Genomic DNA, 21,419 nt, shown 5'->3' with positions numbered 1-21,419 from the left:
TTAAAAGAAAACGATATTGTATTAATATAGTGAATGGGTGAAAAAAGCAGATTCTCTAATCGTATTACAAAAATTTGTTTATAGATAGGAAGTATATATTCTTAGACGTAGTAGCTACATCTTTTCTTTACACAAAGCTTTCTAAAAATGACTTTTTCTCTTTGCTAATTCAGTAAATACTAACACATACATTATTCAGGTCAACGTCAACCCAGCTAGTTGGCCTAAGGTTAAGGTCAATTGTTATGTCTCTTTTACTGACATAAATTATCTGACGACACAGATATGAAATCTTTTAATATTCCTTAAGCTTTGCGGAAGATGTAGTGAATTCATTATCAAAAGATTTTTGTAAATATAAATAAAGTTAATTATAATTCTTGAAAATAAATAGAAGACTCCTAAATAGTAACTGGCTCCACTACCCTACTGTATATTAAGGCGTATGTTATTGCACCGGTGTATGCACCGCACGACACGTCGACGCGACGGTTCAACGTTTCGTCTGCTTATTAAACGCAACCGCCGCGTCCCGCCGTGCCTCACTCTCGTGTTCCACTGTGTATACTCGTTAGCAGGCACGTGAAACCCTGGAGAGCCGAGCTGGTGTGCGAGCCCGTGCATCGTTGCACGTTTCTGCAGCCCAAAGTGCAACCGAAGCGCAATCGGTTCAAAGAATCACCCTTCCGAGGGAGCACACAAAATTCTGAAATTAAGATCGAACGGGACAGGAAACATTTTAATAAGTTGACGAGACTGCTATTAAGTAAGAAAATATTAAGTAAGTTGTGAGTGTTGTGACTTATTCTTAATTGTATGTGGAACGTGCTACAAAAGTAATCGTGAAGTAAAACATTGGGGCTAGACATTTTGACTCACATAGATCAATAAGTCTCTAATGGTTATAGGACACTCGTATCCGCGTAGTTGCTTTCCAATTTTATGGTATGAGTCAAGCGTAATCCACATGCATGCACGCAGGTGAGAGGGTATATCCGTTATTGGCAGCCGCGCCTCATTTGTACGATACTCGAGGATCTTCTATTGTCAATATTTAACGAGTATCAACGACTCCGGCCGAACCGTGTTGGCGTATAGCTTCGAATCAGGCGTACCAACGAAACGGCTGGATTCAACTCGGAGATACCCAGCTATTATTTTATCGGAGTACATTTCCATTGCGCCCATTTTCGAGTTCGAGTTGCTGGTTCCTCGTCCGCTCGCCCGTTCCGCGAGCTCGCAAGGATCGCTATTACCCCGTGCACTATTTTACCCGGTCAGGTTCATTAACCTTTTGCTGAAGCAGATTTTGCTGAGCGCTGAAAATATTTTCTTGGGACAACTACATCTCGTGTATATAACATTGAAATAATAAGAAAAGTGGATACTATATTCTGACCTGATAAAATTATGTATGATGGGATTTTCAGTATGTGTGAAATTTTTGTTATAGGTTCGGATAGAAAAGAGTTTTTTGTTATTCTAATTAATAGCAAAATTAAAAAAATGTATCGTAGTCAGTACGCAGTGAATTAGTAACTTTAGTATTTCCAATAAATCCAAGTTATTTCGCTTAATTTGGAAAAAGATTGTCCTGTTTTGAAAGGTGTCCGAATATTAATATGAGTCAGTGTATCTAAGTAAATTGTATGCTTGCAGCCACTAGAACTAGAGTACAGCCATCCAGTCGATATATCGACATACGTTTGGGAAGGGAGAAACTAGTTCGTGTCGGTGTGACTATTGCGAGGAGCTACTTTGAAGTGCTTTATACATTCATTGAGCTGTAAAATGCGGAATCTGCGAATTTATCGGAAACAAGATTATGCAAACAAGTTCATAGCTTAATGAATGAGAAGAGAACCTTAGAAAATAGAGAAGCAAGGAAACGCTACTTACACAAAGAATTAATGATCCAAACTTTAACACTATCGCGTTAGACAAAATTTGTTCGCCTAACATCGTTTATTTCCAAATAATTGAAATTATGAAGACGATCAAATCTTGAGAAGCGATTGAATCCAGTCGTGTCATTTTTCATTTTCTCAGTGTCTAATCTATGCTTGAGATAAGTTCGATAACTTTCCTTGAAATAATAATCCCAAAAGAACTTCTGACATTACATTAATCCAAATAATTAGATCGATCGTGTATGAGCTTACGGTAGCATTTGAACGATTATTAAGAAATTTTATTAAGCTTCGATTTTAAGAAAGCCATTAGCAGAATGCCGGTAGATAATCTGTTAAGAAACAAAAAGTAGAAGCATGCGGCAAAGAAAGCTCGCGAAGGTTAAGGGTACATATTCAGCCCCCGAGAGAATCGACGTTTCGAGCAAAGAGGCACTGTTTAAACAAACGCGAATGCTAAAAACGTAGCCCAAGGGGCCGCGGTTCTTCATCCGGCTCTCTCTCACTCCCTTCACTGTGTCTGGTGCTCGTCACCATGTCCTCGTCACCCTGTCCACCTCTCTGTCTCTCCGTGGTCCTCTCTGTTCCGCTTTGAAGTCGCGTGCGGGCGTGCAAGCGTGCGAGCGTGCACAGAAACGCAGGATCGATAGGGCGGCGCGTAGGGTACGTGAAAACCACCCCACCGCGATTTCGTGACTCATAATGCACACTTGTTCCCCGAGTGCCTGAGAAAGCGAGAGAAACAGAGAGGAGAGACAGAGAAAGCGTGAGGGAGAAGGAGAGAGAGAAAGAGAGAGAGAGAGTCCACGGATTGGGAGTTCCTCTAGCGACATGGCGCGTGTCTCTCGTTTTCGAAACTATTTTCGCAGTCGATGTTTTACGCTCGCTTCTGCCCGCGATTCCGCATATCCGGCACGGCTATTGATTTTCCACGGTATACTCCCTTTCTCTCTCTCTCTCTCCGTCTCTCTCCTCTCTTGGCCGGTTTTCCCAGTCGCTGTCTCAGCCCCCGCCTCCTCGACAGCCACGAACAACGGTTTTCCGAGGTGCTCGTCGAATTAATTAGCGACGGTCCACTCTCGCGAACCAGATTTTTTTATTCAGTTTATTTGGAGCCTCTTTCTTCCTCTCTCTCTCTCTCTCTCTCTCTCTCTCTCTCTCTCTCTCTCTCTCTTTCCCTCTTTCTCTCTTGACGTAACGGTGTTCTTGCAAAGGAATTTTGGGTCGATCAAAGGGCAGTGGTCCCGAGTTCCCGCGCATGGAAACTCACTCCTGCTGTGACCGACCGGTTTACAAACGTTTACTTATGTTTGCAAGCATTTACCAAGGTTTACTAAGGTTTACAACTATTTCAAAATGGCTGCGCGCATTTACTAACGTTTGAAAAAGTTCATACAGGTTTTCAAATGTTTAAACAAGTTTACTAAGGTTTATTAAGGTTCACTAAGTTTCACTAATGTTCGCCAGGATTTACTAAGAGATTTAAAAAGGTGTACTATGATTTGCAAAGTTTTGCAAATGTTCACGCAAGTTTGCAAACGTTTGCGTTAACGATAACCACAGTGTGCCGTTGGTTTCTCAGGTTCCAGCGATTCGCTCTCTTCACGCGCCGTTTCATCGAACATGGTGAATCACTCGACAATTGCTTTATCGTCCATCGAGTGACGCACCGATTGCTATCATTTGCTTCGTGGTACTATCACCTGCGCCGAATTATACTTGGGCACTTTCCCGTGAAATACTTCCGCGAGCGATAAAAATTCGGTTATCGTCGATTCCAGTAAAATTGGTCGGACATTCTTGTTCGCTTTTATCTTTTATCTTTGTTCTATTTGTCTCAAGTGGGACAGTTTCCTGTTCCGCTATTCTATCGAAATATAATTTAAATGTGTCATTAATAGCTTTTAGATACCGTTCGATCCTCGTGGAAATTTGGAAAAATTTCATCGAAATTCTATGATCGAATTAATTCCTTCAATCGTGTCTTTATCAATTCCAATAATTTCAAAGATATTTGATTGATCTATCTTTTACTTGAACATTACAGACTCAACTTCGTTAACTCTTTTGTTTCACTGTGAGGTATCTCGCATTATAGCATTGAGATTTTGCTATTGTACCCAAGGGCTCGCGCTCGTACATTTGATAAAACAAAATCAATTAAATTAAATTGGAAACTCGAGGCAACTAACTTCGATTCGATCGCAATGCCTGCGAACTGGGTCGTCGAGATTTACGTGCGCACAAACAGCCGCGATCCGGTGATAGTGAACCAAGGGAAAGTATTGAGACGGAGACACTCGAGAAGTTCGAAAACCAGGGTCTTGGCCCGAACGTCTCGAGCATTATGCCGATCGTCTCCAAGGTAAAAGCGAGAGGAGGAAGGTCGTCCGAGGCAGGTGCAACGAGGGTACCTGCCGTGCATAACGGAGACCGAAACTTATCTGCTGGGTCCACCGCCTAACCTGAATAGTCTGGCAAAGGCAAGGTTAGGTCGGCGTGCAAGTGCACCTCTTTGAAAAAGGCCGGGCCGGCTGTGAGTCATAGGGAGCGAAGGGAGAGAACGAGAGAGAGAGAGAAAAGGAGAGAGCGCGTTTTCCATCTATCGACCTGTGGCAGTGACTGCGGCTGCGGCGCGGAAAACGCGTAGGGCTCGCACAGTGTTCGCGTAGGGTTGCTCCGAGGCCGAGGGGGAAAGTCCGATTCATCGCGACCGGCCCGTCTGGAAATCGATTCCAGATAATCGACTATAATTCCATTCGCGTTTCACTCCCTCCGTACTGATAATCGAATTGCCCTGCCAACAATGCCGAGGCTTTTTCGATCGACTCGGTCTAGACTGCTCGGAAATAGTTCTCCGACTGTGCACACGCTTTCCGCTCGGTGGTGACAGCTTGTGTTCGAGGACGTTATTTAATTCCCGATATAACGGGATGTACAAACAGTTCAATACAATTTATTTGGTACCAACGGGCCAGATGTCTTCTCAATTTTTCTACAGATATTCGATGTTATTAAAAATAATAATGTAAATGAAAATAGAAATGAAAACAATAAGATAATAATTGATTCTTTAATTTTTTTGAATCATCAATGAAAATGTACGCTGAGACTTTCATGTTTTAGTGTAGCAATTGAAAAGAACGATACGAAACTCTGTTATTAAAATTGCCTCGAATCGGTGAGCGTATAATTGAACATACCGGCGAAATCGAACATTTTCACCGATCGAATCCGAAAATGTCCGGATAAGTCTGGCCCGAACCTGTTGCCCGGTTACTCGCATAATATCTCTATGGGTGGGACCGGCGGTTTCACGTAATATCCGTATTTTCTCCGCTAGAACGACCGAGTAATTAGTCCCGCGTGAAAATCAAATCGGTGTTCGTTGATAGAGCGGCGTATAACAGCGCAACGGTAGCGCAGCGGGGCAGAAAAACGACAACAGGTTTTCCTGTTGGCCGGGGTGGTGGTTCGAAAGTCGAAGGACCGTATCACCTGCGCTACCAGTTCTACGATATTCAGTCGCAAATCGCTCGGTTATCACAATGAGAAAGTGTGCGAGTCGATGGAAACATTTTCTAACCGATTCGAAAGAATCCCGTGGATCAGCGATCGGTCGCTCCCAGCACGGCACACCGATATCCGATTCAAACCCGTGTATCGGTGTACACGGGAGAGAGGATCGTATCGCGTCGTATATCTCGTCGTTCGCGAGAGTATCATGTTTTCCGTCGCACCGATTATTTTCCATTTGCAAAGGCAAAACGAGGTTGACGAGGCCGGCGAGGATCAATGTCGCGGGATCACCGCCGCGATCGTTCGCGAACGATCGTTCCCGTCCCCACAGTCTCCTAACTGCGTCCTTTTATCGCCGCTTTCGTTAGTCATCGCTCCTCGAGGCTGTCGCTCGAAAGGTCGGCTGCCTCGTGCCAGCAAAATCTCCACTCTTTTTCGCTGGTAAAAACACGAGTCGGCAGATGTGTCTTTGTTCGCGTCGATGCATAGACAACGAGCGAGAAGTTATAAAGCTCTCGCTGTATCATTATCTTCCCAGTTACGAAGATTCGAATTTTGTTGGTTTTAACGATTTCCTAGAAGGATGACAAAAATTTCTATTTATTGTTTATCTACTCTATTTAAATTTGCCGAGCTGTTCGTAGCGATCGAGTCTACGCTCACTGTTTCAACACCTTGGTTGTCACGAAAACAACCTCAAGCATTTCACACGATTAAAGTAATATATTTAATCGAATTGAAATTGGAAAGTGAGATTGCAATTTTTGTAGCCGTTGTCTTCATTATCCCTTCATTATCTCCCAAATTTAGATCATTTGGTCCAATTATAAAAAAGTTATTTAATTTCATAACGTGCTCGTAAATGATTTTGCTAAATGAGTAATATCGATGGTTACAATTATCGCGCGTGAAACTACATATAATAAAATATCGTGTGACAAGCAACGAGACGTACGAGGAACCGCAGCCGCTGCTTCCTATAATCGCGCGGCTCGGTCCCGAGGCAGTTGGATATCTTTTTGCCGCGTAGCAATTACAATTAATCCGAAACCCGCTGGTCGATGTTCGCTGGACAGTTCGGAGCTGTTTTGTCGCGGTCCTCGCCACGTTTCTAATTAAAGTCCAATTATTTGAATGCGTGCAGGAGGGCGGCCGCGCCGCGAGTTTGATGCGAGGTAGGGTCGAGTCTCGAGCGGTCGCAGGCACCTTGGTCTCGATGGTCGCGTGACATCGATACCCCGCGAGATCCCGATCGTTTTTTTCTTTGCACCTGGTCAGACCGGAGCACCGGAGGGCTCTGGTAAGGCAAGACCGGCGGCGGTGGGGTACACGCATCTGCTTGGTCCCACAATCGGCCCGTGGCCCTTGAATGGCTACTCGTTGGAAATGAAAGTAACGCGTTTCGAATGCCAGCCCAGGCGAGACTCGATCGACTTCTCTCTCTCTCTCTCCCTCTCTCTCTCTTATTTTCTTTCTCTCGCCACTGTCTTTCGTTCTCTCTTTGGTCAATTCTCCGTCGCGAGCCCCTCTCTTTTTCCTCGTTTGAACGCCGGGACGTGGAGCTCGATTTGTCCTTAGGCCACGGCATCGGGCTCGCGTAAATGTTGAAAGACGGGGTCGTCCTTGAACGATAAAACTGACATACCAAGGCGTAACGGGCGAGAGTGTCGTTATTCCGTGGTTCCCAGCGGATTCTTGGTAGCTGCCCGAAAAACTACCCGGAAGAGAGGATTCCTCGGAACTCCGTGTTACTCGCAGTAACCGTAGACGATCTCTCGACCCCTTGCTCGCTGCCCCATGCCGCCAACGAATCAGGCTTCCGCGATTGATCGGCTCGGACTACCGCGAAGCCGCTCCTCGGTCATCCGAGACCACTCTCGAAACAGCGGGGGATGGTCACACCGGCAGCTAAACCGATTCCTAGCTACTGGAACCGTTCTGGTAATGAAGAGACGCGTGAATTGCAACTGTATTTCGTATCGATATTTCTGATCAATATTAGAGATCGGTTGAAACGTGATTTTTAAAGTCTCGAAACGTATTCGCGCTTTTTCGATATCGCGGACATGCCTACTGATTTATGACTCAACCTTTCATTTAAAAAGAAAGTTATAATTTTATGGCAGCTTTTAATGGAGCTGCTGTTCGAGGAGTCACAATTTTTCGGTGAAAAATTAACGTCGGTATTGCTGTTGACTGAGTTTTGTAAGGAACTAAAATCTTGGTAGATTCTTTTCAGAAAATTGTGTTATTCAATATACACAAGCTTAATTGGATTATTATTAGTGGACTGCGGATCTTTACGCAAAATAGAAACTTTATGTGTTGCGATTGTGCAAAACAAAGAAATTATGTGACACAACGTATTTCTTTTCGTAACAGTTTTAATACACTAGCATTTTTAAATTCTTTTAATTAATTACATAAAAATGAGTTCGTATCTTCGCGATATCCTCGTACATTGTTCATACAAATTATGATGCACCTGGGTTGCCAGAGTTACGAATGACAAAAACGGCACGAAGTTCTCAGAACTCGAAAATGAATACGGATAGTTTATCGCCCATCATTACTGAAACTACGGTGGACGGCCAACACTCCCTCGGCTGCGCCCTCGGAACAACACAACGATCTTTTTTAATTATTTCTATGGACTGCCCGAAGTAGGCTCTGCTCGAGAACCTTGAGCGAACTACACATACTACTCACGTGGTTCCGAGTGAAATAGCTTTTACACGGATATACCTATTTATACGCTGCGAAGGTGCTCGGATGTTCTCATTCTGCGCGACACACATAGATACGGAGTCGAATCGAAATTGAGGGGACTTTCTGGCCTTATTTGTTTATTTATCGCGCAATTGCCGCGATGGCCGCGCGCCAAATTTGCTGTTGGTAAAATGTTCGTTGAGGAAACGCAGGAGACGGAGGCGGTCACGATGAGATGCGGTAATTGCACAACTTTTGGGTTAATTGTGTCGCCGATCTTGAAAGCACCGAATACTAAAAGCGATATTTATCCACCTCGTATAAAGCTCGGGCAATAAAGATGTTCCACGTAAATTTTTCTTCAGGAAACATCGATCGTTGTAAAAGCGCACAAATAATGGAATCTTATCGCAGGAATGACTAAAAACGGGCAAATAAAAAATAGACATAGTTGCACACTGAAGGTTTAAACAACTGTGTCCGATATGTGTGAACCAATACTGGTATCTGACCGTTGACAGAGGGGAAAGAGAGATGCCGGATAAGCTCTCGGAGCGGTGCACGACCGATAATCTCGCGAATCAGGCGGTCGATTTAGAAGCGCCGCGTGCAATTGCTCCATTCACGGCTAGAGCCGGCTAGAGTCGAAATCTGAATGGGGAAATTGGTCGGCAGAAGCAAGAGCGAGGCTGGCGGCGTGTAACGTTCCGACATAACGTTCCGGCGTGCGATTCATAAGGCCGATAAATAGTTCCTGGCCTGTTAACGTGCTGTCTCTCTGTTAGAGCGTGCGCGTTGCGTTGCGCCAGCCGAACGGCACCGTCCAGTTTCACTTTTCATAGCGAGCCGCTAAACGGCCAGAAATCTTTCTACCTTCCTGCCCGGCTCTCTTGCGAAACCCTCATTGTCCCGAGCAGGGTAGCTCTCTCCATCTCCTACGCTCTCTGCTCTTGCTTCAGCTCCCTCCCTCTCTCTATCTACACCTCTCTCTTTCTACCTATTCTCTACCTCTCTCTCTCTCTCTCTCTCTCTCTCTTTCTCGCTTTTGCTGTCTCGCCAGACAACGACGCGGAGAAATGTCTCCGATCGGCGCGGTGCATCGTGCATCGGCTCCGATAACTTTTTGTCCCTCTTCGGAGAGATTTCAGGACGACTCGCCATTAAACTCGTCGCGATTCGGGGGAAAGGAGAATTCGGGAACGATAGGTGAACGAACCTCTCCCCGGACAGTTTACTTTTGACCGTTCGCAGTCGCGCAGATTTCAGAGCTTGCTTCTTTTTTCCGAGCACGCGATACGGTAGATGTTTCCTATTACGGAACGCTTTTCGGTCTTTTCAGATTTTGTTGCAACTAAAAGGTGTTGCTGTTGAATATTTACACTACTGTTCGATGGATTGTTGTTTCTAGGTAACGCAATGAACTTCGAAATGTAACTCTTTAAAATGTTATTCGTAAACAAAATTGTAGAATAGATAAATTTTGGATAGAAATTGACTAACTTTGACTGACGATAAATCCGCAAAAAGTCATCATAGAATGATTATTTTTGTCTGAAGCTTAAAATTTCTATTTCAAGATAGTATTTTTGAATTTTAAGTTTCGTGTAGTCTCACCGCTTTAAACATTTAACCCTTTCCTTACGGCAGTCCGCGCCGCCGGAGTGACGCCCCTGTACGGGTCACCGCGCCGCGAAGTGTACACTTTGCTCGTCAGTAGTCTTCGATATTCCGATTAACGTTTTTCAACGCCACTTTGTGATTGACTTGTATGTACATTCTTTTAAGAGCTACATAACAACTATTACATCGTATTATAGGAATATACATCGATTAGAGTCAACAGTTGATTATACGTCGACTTATATAGTCAACAAATAGGTCGGCACCCGTACCCACGGGTCGTCGCACGGATGTCGTCTATAGGCGACACTCGTACACACAGGTCGTCGCGCGGATGTCGCCTATAGGCGACACTCGTACACACAGGTCATCGCGCGGATGTCGCCTATAGGCGACGCTCGTAGCGAAAGGGTTAAATCTAGGGTCATGTTTATTATATTGAAAATTGCCAGGTTTGATAAAATGCACGGATTTGTGCGATTAAAAGTCAATTTTTTATCGATGATTTTTCCTAGCAAACTTGCAATGAAACAGTTATATTTTGTCTCGGTATTATTTGTGCCGCCGTTTCAAGAAGTGGACACAATTGACCGGAGTTTCATAATAGGTACTTTTACCTTATTAATTGCTTTCCTGTTTCTTCTGGAATTCGTTCTGTCGATCCGCTCGTAAACCGAATCCTTGCGTCTGCGACTCCGGATTAGGTCGATCCGGAGAGAATGGCTTTGGAGTAACGGTTGCGAACGTTGGTCGCGTTAATCGGCTAGACAATTATCTCTGTATTCTGTTCTCTAACGAGAAGCCGCATACTTTGTTTGCACCGAGAAGAATCGATCGCGATTCGAAAACCACAAGACAAGGCGAGAGACGGCGGGTGTAAACAGTTGTATCTGGCAGCAAATACACAGTTTGTTGAAGCTCGAATGCGTTCGAGTGGACTGCACCCAATTTGATCTAGTTTAGAGATCGATCAACATCGGTTGAACGCTCGGACTCGTTTCGGAATCGATAGCAAAGTTCGATCGTTCCTTTGTGCAAAGAACGCTCGGTCTCACTATTTGTTCCCGATGAGAGGCTCAGATTATCTAAACATTCCAGAATTAGTATTAACTAGCATAACAAATTTTTCACTTAATCACAATAAAAAGAGGAATCGTTACATGTTCGATAACTACCGTATTATCACGAACAACGATTACATTTGCTTTGACTACTTAAGTTACTCATTAATCATGATCACTTGAATGCATTAATCGTGATCGTGTATCGTAATCATTAATCGTGAACATGATTTCAAGTCGGACACAATGATTAATCATTAATCGGATTACCTTTTGCCAAACTCTACTGAACGCGTTAAACTGTTTTCCGTCGTTCGCTCGCCGCGCTGTGCTTGCAAAACATGCCGCGAAAAGTATAAACGTTTCGCGACACGAACTTATGGGTTGACGTAACAACAAAGCCCAATGGGACAAAGTGAAAGACGTATAGTTCGACCGACTGTTTGCACGGATAAGTCTCGAGCAGTACCGAACGTTTAAGGTTCACCGAGAATTTGATCGATGGAAGTTAGAAAATTGCAGCCATGTGATTCGGTTCGTTTCTCTCTGTTCCAGGATCAATTCGAGAATCTATCCCAGCACACGCAAAAAGGGATAGAGTTCCTCGAACGGTACGGGCATTTTATTCGCGACAGATGCGCCATCGAAGTGGAGTACGCCGCGAAGCTCAGGTAAGAAGCTCCCTCTCATGGAGCGAGAAGCTTTGAACGATCCACCTGTGTCTTGTAACTCTGTACCTGTACCCGGCGCCGCGGTGTAACAGCCGCCGAACCAATTTACTATGGGCGGTGTACTGAGCCGAGGTCTTCCAACGTTTCCCTTTTTTTTTTTCTTTTCATTTCCATAAATTAACAAAGGCCCGGCTAGCCGAGGTTAACGATTTCAATGGGACATCCTGTATAATGAGCGCGTCTCACGCACCCCACGAGTTCACGGACACAAGATGCAGCCGGTAATATTGTATTAAAGGGCCCCCTTGTTTGTTCCGTGAATGCCGTCTACTGTTGCACACGTTTGTTACAACGGGTGTCTCGAAACGCTCGGTTCTACGGTCTCGTCTATAGCGTTAACCCCTTTACGGTTACAACATTTCTTTCCCGGCCCGACCTTCCCGAAGCTTTCGAGCGTAATTCGAACCGTTTGCCGTGTGCGTCCGACAATGCTCGCGAGTTTGTTTGCTGTACGATTTGACCCCCTTGAGTGGCACCGTATTTACTCGGACCATAACGAAGCATCACTCACGAAGCTTTCGAAAAATTCCAGTAACATTCACCATAGATTGGACCTACATGTCATCTGATGGAGGCCGATTATAGAAATACACAACGTATCACGTATAGAAACTATGCAAAGAAGTTTATAATTCTCGAACACGTTTCCTTCGTGTCTAACATTTTTCAAGTAACGCGCTGCGCGCGTGTACGTACCGTCTGAGTATATCACGAGTACGTATGAGTAAAAAGTTGTGCCGAAATTAGATAAGAAACTCAATTGAAAAAGCTCGGAATAAGTTGAGCAACGATAGAAACGACAGCATACAATACATTATTGGTTTGAAAATTGTGAAACGATATTCAAGAATGGTTGAAAATAAATGAAGTACCATCCGAAAATTGAAATAACTTGAACAATAAGAATGTTTCGTGCCGAGCATTGAAGAGAATCGTATACGGTTCTCTCATATCTGATAATTTGTTCGTGAAAGAATTAGTTGGCAAAATAATTTACGCATAATTCGAATCAGCGTGAAGGATGTTATCGAAATGTATATTTTCGAAGCGTCATCTTGTGAAATTACTGGTAGTTGACTTTCGCCCGAGTAACGCCCCTTGTGATCGCCGTAAAGGAGTTGAACGCTGCACGGAGAATGCATCGAGAATGCGTATCGGTTGCACTTGGTTTTACTGGTTTTGAGTCGACGCGACAGCTAGTAGACACAGTAGCCGGTAGGTAGGCAGTCGGGTATGCCGGTTAACTTGTTAAGTCCTGGCAGCACCACGCGTTAATGTAAGCTACATCGTGTTCCCGGTTGTTTTTGTAGGTTTTTAATCGCACCGGTGCGGGAACGTCATCGCTCGTGAACGGACAGCTTTCCCGGTTAACGGGCTAATAGAGACCGCAATTATCAATCGGTTACTTAGTCGTTAGTCATTAATGCAGAAGAGTCTCTCGAGCGATCGCTAGACGAGTCAGTAATTAATAATCCCGCGTAACTGCCTCCCGGCACTGGTGGCTTTAGAAGGCCCGATTATCTGGATCCTCGATCGTCGGGGCCCCCCGTACAAAGGAACGTTTGTACTCGAGATCCACGGCTACCAGGTTTCCATCCCAAGTTTTCCCTCTATTAACCCGAACAATCGAGGTTCCGAGTGGCCACCAAACGACTCGAGCATCGATCGCGCGAGATATCTCCTCGACGGATCGAATCTTACGATATTTTCAGCAACGCTGCGGTGGATTGCTATCGCCCCCAGCAATCAAAAAGAGAGGGGCCTGCGAGACGACCTCCAACGAGTTTTCCTCGAATCGAACACCTTGACCGATTCGAGTATCCAATTTTCCTCTACGGTAATCGATGCTCGAGTCGAGACCGGATAGAATGAATCCTAGTAGTTAATTATATTTATTAACATAATAACTTCACTAGATTTATTTGTTACATTGATAGAGTAAAATTTGAATTAACTAATCGAAGACATCTTGTACAATATAAAAACAACCATATATGAAACACGAAGACTATAGAGTAATAATATAAGCCAAATTTATGTTTAATTATTCAAAATGCCAATCTATTTCAACTTTATTCTGTAAAGTATATTTATATAGAAACAAACAAGAAGAGTGTTAAGAATCGTAAATAAAATCTGTAAAATAGAAAGAATTATATGGCATATTATATAATATATACGATATATACGTATATATTATTATTATTACTATTATTATAGGGATTAAAAATAATAGGGGACCGTTTTAGGATTTAATGTGTTCAGAATCGTATCCTTAACCGTATTCTGCATCCGCAGACGCAGCAATTCTGTCGATATTTCAGTTTCCGTCAAATTGTGCATAAAATTACAGACCTGTTCTCTGTGGAATGTGGATCCGATGTGGGTCGCTTGACACGCTGAGCAGCTTGTAATAGTAGAATTCGGTCTCTCCCGGTGTTCGTTGAAAAATATCGCGAAATCTCGTCGGTTCGCCGAATAAATGCCAAATAAACGGCTGAAAAGAAGAATGCGATGTTTTCGAAACCAAGAATCGGCTGAAATGTTTAATCGGTTCACGCGCGTCAACCTGGCGGACGATCGTTTTGCGTGCTCGTCACACGCAAATCTATCCGCGAGAGCACGTTCGCAGCCGTTGCATATAAATTATCGCGGGCACGTTCCTTGCGCCTTAACGCGCCGTAATTTCAGCGATACAAGCATCGCGCCGTTGCCCGTGCAAATACACAGGAGGTACCGTTCACCGGGAGTCTCAGTTTTCCCCGACGCCGTGCGCGACAAGAGAGGCGGCAGGAGGCGACGTGCCGTTGATTTTCATTAAATGCATTCCGATACGGATACACGGCGTGCCTTCGATCGCGAACGGTTCCGTGCCTGCCGGTTTTCTCGGTCAATTGAACGAGCAAAATGCCCTGTACCGGCAGCCGTCGAACTTCTCGCATAGAAAATATAAGCTCTTTTGAAGCATCCACCGCTCGAAGCGTTTCCGTCGAAGAATACCCTTGTGCCTGGATATACGCTATACACCGTTTTAACCCACTCGAGGCCAGCGACTTTTCGGGAGCAAACGTTTCTCTATTTTGCCCACGGATGGGTTAATTCATTAATTGATTTATTTCTGCAGTTCCAAGCGGTTTCTTTTATTCGATATAGCTTTAAATATTTTCAAGCCGCTAGCAAATGGTAATGAATGACTGTACCGGGGACAGGATGTTAAATCGTTGATGCTTTGAAAGAATAAGAAGGTACCAAAATAGCGGCACCGTGGTTAACGTTGACACAGAGTTGCAAAAGATCCATCTAAATTCTATTTTCTTGTAACAGTTCATGCGAATAAGGGGATAAGTATTTGTTTGTAACCAGCAACGGCTGCCGTGAGATCATCGAAAGCGTTCGCCTCGCCTATTCAAATGTCGACGGAGATTTTCGTAATTTATCGAGTGAAAGCAGGATCGTCGATTTTTGGGCAGCGACCTAAATCCGAGAATAACTTATCCGATATTTGGATGGTAACCCAGACCCAGCTGGCGAAGAGTGCTAGCGAAAATAGCTTTTCCGATCGGACTCGTACTCGTACGACGGTCTGGAGTCGATCGGAAGCTGACGAACTCCCGAGTCCCCGCGGTTGACCCGTCTCTCAGGTCGCGTCGACCCGTTTCCTCCGCAGGCCGTCGACGCATGGCCGATCTGGTATCAAGGACACGTCAACTTCCGGATGATAGTGCACTTAACAGCCGGCAGGCATTTATCGCTCGTAGCCCGGCCTGGTCGGGCATCGTTCGAATTAGAATGAGTCGGCGCGATATACGAAGCGATACGGAGCGATATGGGGCCGTTATTCTCCGCAACTCGTACGACCGACTGATTCGGGCCCTAATTGCTTGATGAGTCGTCCCTCGGCCTTGATGGAATGGTTAATGGACGGTCCTGGTGAAATTTACCTGATGTCTATTAGGAAAACTTTCGAATTTCTGCCGTCGACGGACACAGCATTACGCGAACTGATGGTTTCTGGTCTCGGCCGAAGCTCTACTCGGTTCAACGAGAACTACCAGGAAATGTGTTATACGACTATGAAAATTTTTGCGAGTTATTAACATTTAAAGTTCGTGGAAATAACGGTTTCTCACAAATTTCAACCAAGTACAGATCATTTTTATATCTTTCGGTGGTTGCAGCTTGACTGTGTGCACAAACCGTATTTAACACTAGAACTAATGAGTCCTAATCACGACTAATACATATTGTTTTATAAGAATAAGAATATTTTATTTATATTTATGCAATATCAAGAATTGTAAAAGAAAAAAAATCGAAGACTAGTCATTTTTAGTGGTTTGATAATGTTAGTGTTGATAGAATGTTCAACCTGTACATAAGTTACCCAGAAGTACCATGTGCATTTTTTCAAGTAATAGCAAAATTAAAAAAAGTTTAGTCGAGTTTCGAAAAATGTTATGCCTTTTTAGAAGGTACGTACTCACTTTTGCTCCTTACTGCGTTTCCTGTCGATTCTCGTAGAATCGGGTACAGATACCATGATTCGTAATCCATTTGTTCCCGAGAACAACGGTAGGCTAGTCCAACGTTCGCCAGACCGCAAATGCTAGATAAGGCGACATTATCTGTAATGGGCTCGGATTGTCCTCGACTTTTCTCGGAATTGCGGAAAAACGGTTGACCATCTAAGGCCATGGAAGACGAAAACGTATAGACATCGCAGCGGTTGTTAGACAGATGCGACGCTAATCTTGGCCCGTTTCTGATTGCAGACGTCTTGTGAAGAGCTATCAGCCGAAGAAGAAAGAGGAGGAGGATTCTCAGTGAGTATGAGCCAACATAGAAACGTTCGAAGTGTAATACCGGATCCACGGCTCGGCAGCGATCTATGCGCCGGGTCGCGAACGATACTCGAGAAATAATTCCGTTCTCGAAATCCATCCACGGCGTTTTGCTTTTCCTCGGGACGCGTAAATCACCTTTTAATGATCCAGCGATCTCGATCCCGAAGACGGACGATCTCTCACTGGCCGAATACGGCTCGTTTCCCCGCTGGAATTCACTGCTAGCTGGCATTCAGCCCACTTTTTCCGTACAACCGTTGTTTCTTTCGCTTCTTGGGTCGATCGGTGGTATTCGTTTCCCCTTGTCCAAGATCGATGTCCGGTTGCGAAAGGATTTCCCACCGCGGTCCGTGACAACCGTCGATTTTTAGCATCTGTCGATCGAAAGATTGAGCGCGCTACGGAAATTTTAGGGTCCACACAAGGTTTACAGAAATCGCTAAAGCGGTAATAGATCCGTGTCATTCTAATATCCAACCTTTGCATCCCACTTTCCCAAATTGAATGCAAGATTAAATTCCCTACAGGATCCCTTTTGGATAGTAACTTATCTTCTTCCGAAAAAAAAAAAAAAAAAAACAAAGACGCGATTATTGGCAGACGAAATTACAAATGACGAATTTTATTATTTGATAAGTATTTCGAATCAATTTCTCGAATATTTAAAAACAAATTTTATGCCAAGATTTATACGAAATGTTTTTCGAATCAAATAATATTAGAAGAATTTATTTGATATATTTCTCGGATCAAATTTTATGCGAACAATTCCCAATTCTGGGCCATACTGCAGAACCGAACGTGGAGTCGTTACTAATCGAAGTTAATAATCGAAAACTGAATTCGCATAGAGAAAGATGCTCGGTTCTCCCGCGTGTTTAGCATTCCGCTGACGGAGCGGCATAAAACGGTAGCTAATCTGTTATCTGTGGACGTGGGCGGGACACTTTATAAGTTCAGTAACTCGCTCGATTCGCGCCTACGGGCTCATTTTCCGCGGACAAGCGCGCAGCCTTCTTCTCGTTTCGACGGTCGGTCGGTCTTTCGGTCGTGCGTCATCGCGGTTCGCCATTCGCAGCTTGCAAGTTTGTCGTTGTTGGTTTGCGTGGGCCGTGTGATCGATCCTCCCTTCCCAGACTAGATTGGATAGAACGACGTAACGAGGTTCGCGAAATCCGTGTTGCTCGCGCAGGTACAGCCCGTGCCGGGCGTTCAAGCTGGAGCTGAACGAGGTGAACGATCAGGCGGGTCAACGGGAGGTGATCGCTGAGAACTTGCAGGCGAACGTGCTCAGGGAGCTGAACATCCTTGTGAAGGACTTCAAGGAGGACAGGAAGAAGCACCTGCAGGAGGGTGCCAGGCTGATGGCGACCCTCGCCGGACAGATCGGGAATTTGGAGCGGGCCAGGAAGGCTTACGAGAAGGCGTTCCGCGAGGCGGAGAGGTCCGTCGAAAACTACCAGAGGGCGGACGCGGATCTGCATCTATCCAGAGCGGAAGTACGTCGATCGATTGCGCACCTACGCCCACCCTGAACACCCCTGGACACCCTTTAAAGACCTTTCGACCCCGCCCTCTCCGAAAGATCGACCCGTTAACCTATCTGATTTTCGTTGTCCCAGGTGGAGAAGCAGAGGATGAACATGACGTTGAAAACGCAACAGAGCGAGGAGGCGAAGACCGAGTACGCGAACCAGCTGCAAAAGACAAACGAGATGCAGACGTTGCACTATCACACAGCCATGCCAGAGGTGTTTCAGCACCTTCAGGTATTCTTCTCCTTCTCAGTTTTCTTTGATCTTGTTAGAGTAATTGAAATACAATCGTAACGGCGTTAAGAAAGTGAAAATAGAAGTGGGTCGGAACGACTCGAGGAACGTAGCAGGGTCGATAAGCTCGTGGTAGGTAAAGCGTTAAATTATACGCGCATCAATTTCCGCTGAAACAGACCTTGTCGCTTGTTAATATACACCGTTGTTCTACCATTCCTGTTCCTATGATCATCTTTGTTCTTTTGCAGGAACTGGACGAGAAGAGAATAAAGAACATGCGAAACTACATGCTGAAGTCCGTGGAGATCGAGCGAGCAGTTGCTCCGATAATCGCGCAATGCTTGGACGGCATTGAAAAGGCCGCGAACGAGATCAACGAGAAAGAGGACACAATGGTGGTGATCGAGCGTTATAAGAGCGGGTTTCAGCCACCGGGAGACTTCCCGTTTGAGGATCTGTCGGTCGCCAAAACGTACGACAGCAATAGTCAGCTGTCGCAGCCGGTAATGATGCAACCGATACACAACCATCTGACGGCAAAGGGCACGGTTTCCGGTGGCAAGATCAAGAAGAGGGTCGGTCTCTTCGGAATATTCAGCAGCAACAAGGTACATGCTGTTCTCTCCCGGCACCTGGACGACTTAGACCACCGCGACACCACTGTGAACCTGGCATTCGTTCACTCTGTACTCTATACTTAGTCTCGTTCCACCTGTTAACCTGTTGGCTCTGTACCGGGTGTCTATCGAGCACCTTGAATGCCTTGAACTCGATACATTCAAGGTGGTACAGCCCGCGTATCTTGGGCCGGTTAACAGGTCGATCCTGCGGAACCAGGAGGTAGCGATGAGATGCACGAACCGATATCCCACCCTCTCTTTGTTTCTCTTTTTGTTCTTGCATCCCCGTCGGTCGGCAGGCCTGCGATACGCACACAGCATATCTTGTCGAAGCATGATCGATACTCTCGCCACGCGCGTACCTTCGGTAGATCTCTCTTACTTTCAACGACACCGTAGCATCGGCACCGTGCCATAATTTACACACCATCCGGATTAGCCGGATCGTTTTGCCGACATTCTCGCGAGACACGCACAACTTATCTTTCTTCTGTACTTTTTATTAATTTCGGTGGATGGTTCGATCTGCCTGTGGTCTCTTGTTTCCGATCGTCTCCGGGGACTGTGCATTTGGATACAAATTGCGCTTTGTAAGTACGTGTTGTGTGTCCATGGATCGCTTGTTCGCCGCCTGCCAGTGTGTTACGATCTCTTTGCATCCTCTCCGTATGCATTCAGTCGGGAACGCGACAGTGACAACAAGCGATTGCGTGTCGTTAGATGTATCTTGTCGGTCGAGCAGAAACTCGGGCACACGCGGTTCGAGAATCTTTGCGAAAGTAAGAACGCCGAGTTTGCGCCTCTGCCACTGAGTTTTTGCTCGAGTTCGAGATCGTTTACCGATCCATTCTCGCTAAGTGATACGTTTTTTGGACTTTGTTTCATGCGAACAACAGAAGTTGATCGAGGTGTGCATAGCTTTAAAGGTCTGTCTTATTCTTTACCATCGCCCGTTGCCTTTCGTTCGACAGCCCACGCCAGAATCACGAGAACCGTTCACGAATCGCTTCCTGATCCCCTGATTTCTCTGCATCATCCTCCCCGACATATACCTGATGCGATCGCGCGAGTACGCTTCGCCCATGGCCAGATTCAGCTGAAAGTTTGATCCTGTAGCGTGACCGATCGTCGAACCTGTTATCTGAACGAGTCTCATTGTTTTCTGCCCATCAATTGTCTTTTTTATTAGCCTATAGATAAACTTGCTCCGATAACAGGTTACAAACAATAGTTTGCTCATGCCATCCTGCGTTCTCTGATTATTCTCTTACTGTAGAATTAACCCTTTTGGTCCTTGAAGCTCGTTCATGTCTGTGCTGCGAAACTGACTGTCCTGTCCGAATCTGATTTACAGTGCATCGATGCATGCATGTTGCGAGCTGAAAGCTTCCGAGCTGAAAGGGTTAATCGCCACAATGTCGCGTGTCGTGCCTAACTTTCGCTGCGCCAACTATGAACTGCCAAATGCGTGCCATCTCTCCTCTTGTTCTCTCATCGTAATCACACGTTGTCCTATCGACATAGCGATAGAGAGCCTATCTTTACTAGTAACCGGATACTAAACCGATTCAATTGCAGAACAACGTGCCTGGATACGGGGACGGGGCGAAGGAGGACTGCAGCGATCTACCGCCGAACCAGCGTAAGAAGAGACTTCAGCAAAGGCTCGACGAGATTCAGGCAAAGATCCAGCAAGAGACAGCGGCGCGGGACGGTTTGATGAAGATGAAGGGCGTGTACGAGCAGAATCCGGCACTTGGCGATCCAATGAGTATAGAAGGACAACTAAATCAATCGAGCAACAAGCTGGATAAACTCGGCGCGGAGCTGGCAAAGTTCCAAGGTTATCTCGAAGAAGCGATGCGCGCCGGCGTCAGTCTGTCCAGGTGACCTTGCTAGTTCCCATCTAGTTCCTCTAGCTGTAGAAAATCCATTTGTTGAAATTGTGTCTATTTTTCAACGAATTTCTTTTCAGTCCAAGTCAAGCTCCGCGAAAGCCCACCAGTAACGGATCCGCGACCAGGCCGTTGAGTTCCAGAAGATCCAGCCATTCGGGGGGAGAGGAGAGCCTCTCGAGATCAGCGTCCGATTCCAGCGTGAGCAACGCAAACGCCAATCAACCAATACACAAGAAAAGTGCTCCGGGCACACCGCAACCCACGCACGGGTAAGCTTTTTTTTAATCGACACCGTTGATAGCCGCGGGATATCGACCTCAGGAACTCGTCCTGCGAACAAGTTCTTCTCTTTTTCTTTTTTTCGCTCGATTTTTAGTAACAGAAGAATCGTTGCGATAATTGCCAGTGTCTCTCCGTCTTTCTTTCCCTCGCTATTTCTCCATCTAAACTCCTACAGTCTAAAACACAGATCAGAATTTTTAACTAGACCAATTAGACACGCTTTTCGCTTTACGGTACTGATGCACAGTTCCACGAATAGCCCGGAATCTGGTCTCGGGGAATCAAGGACATCTCTACCTGGTAGCGGCGGCGAAGAATATTACGTCGACGAAATCGATGCACAACCACCATTGGGAACGTGTAGGGCTCTATATCCATTCGATGGTATGTATGGAATTGTCTCAGTCTTCATTGTGATCTATAAATTATGGATCTTTGAATATTGATAGTCAA

General features: G+C 45.3%; 1 protein-coding gene across 8 annotated transcripts in view; it reads left to right on the top strand.

The window, feature by feature from the left end:
- The window catches only part of Cip4 (formin-binding protein 1-like Cip4), a 48,705-nt gene that overhangs the window by 23,811 nt on the left and 3,475 nt on the right, over positions 1-21,419 (top strand). For 2 of the 8 annotated variants that reach the window (XM_078189389.1, XM_078189395.1), the window contains exons 2-10: positions 11,375-11,490; positions 16,323-16,373; positions 17,587-17,893; positions 18,017-18,163; positions 18,415-18,774; positions 19,683-19,712; positions 20,365-20,672; positions 20,762-20,953; positions 21,172-21,350. In XM_078189389.1, coding sequence (XP_078045515.1) covers positions 11,375-11,490; positions 16,323-16,373; positions 17,587-17,893; positions 18,017-18,163; positions 18,415-18,774; positions 19,683-19,712; positions 20,365-20,672; positions 20,762-20,953; positions 21,172-21,350 — 1,690 coding nt within the window. The remainder of the gene's footprint in view (positions 1-11,374; positions 11,491-16,322; positions 16,374-17,586; positions 17,894-18,016; positions 18,164-18,414; positions 18,775-19,682; positions 19,713-20,364; positions 20,673-20,761; positions 20,954-21,171; positions 21,351-21,419) is intronic. The other 6 variants (XM_078189390.1, XM_078189394.1, XM_078189393.1 and 3 more) reach the window with 6 other exon arrangements.

This window comes from Augochlora pura, chromosome 8 (genome assembly GCF_028453695.1).
Source record: "Augochlora pura isolate Apur16 chromosome 8, APUR_v2.2.1, whole genome shotgun sequence".
Taxonomy (NCBI): Eukaryota; Metazoa; Arthropoda; class Insecta; order Hymenoptera; family Halictidae; genus Augochlora; species Augochlora pura.
This window is presented reverse-complemented; position numbering and strand designations above follow the sequence as displayed.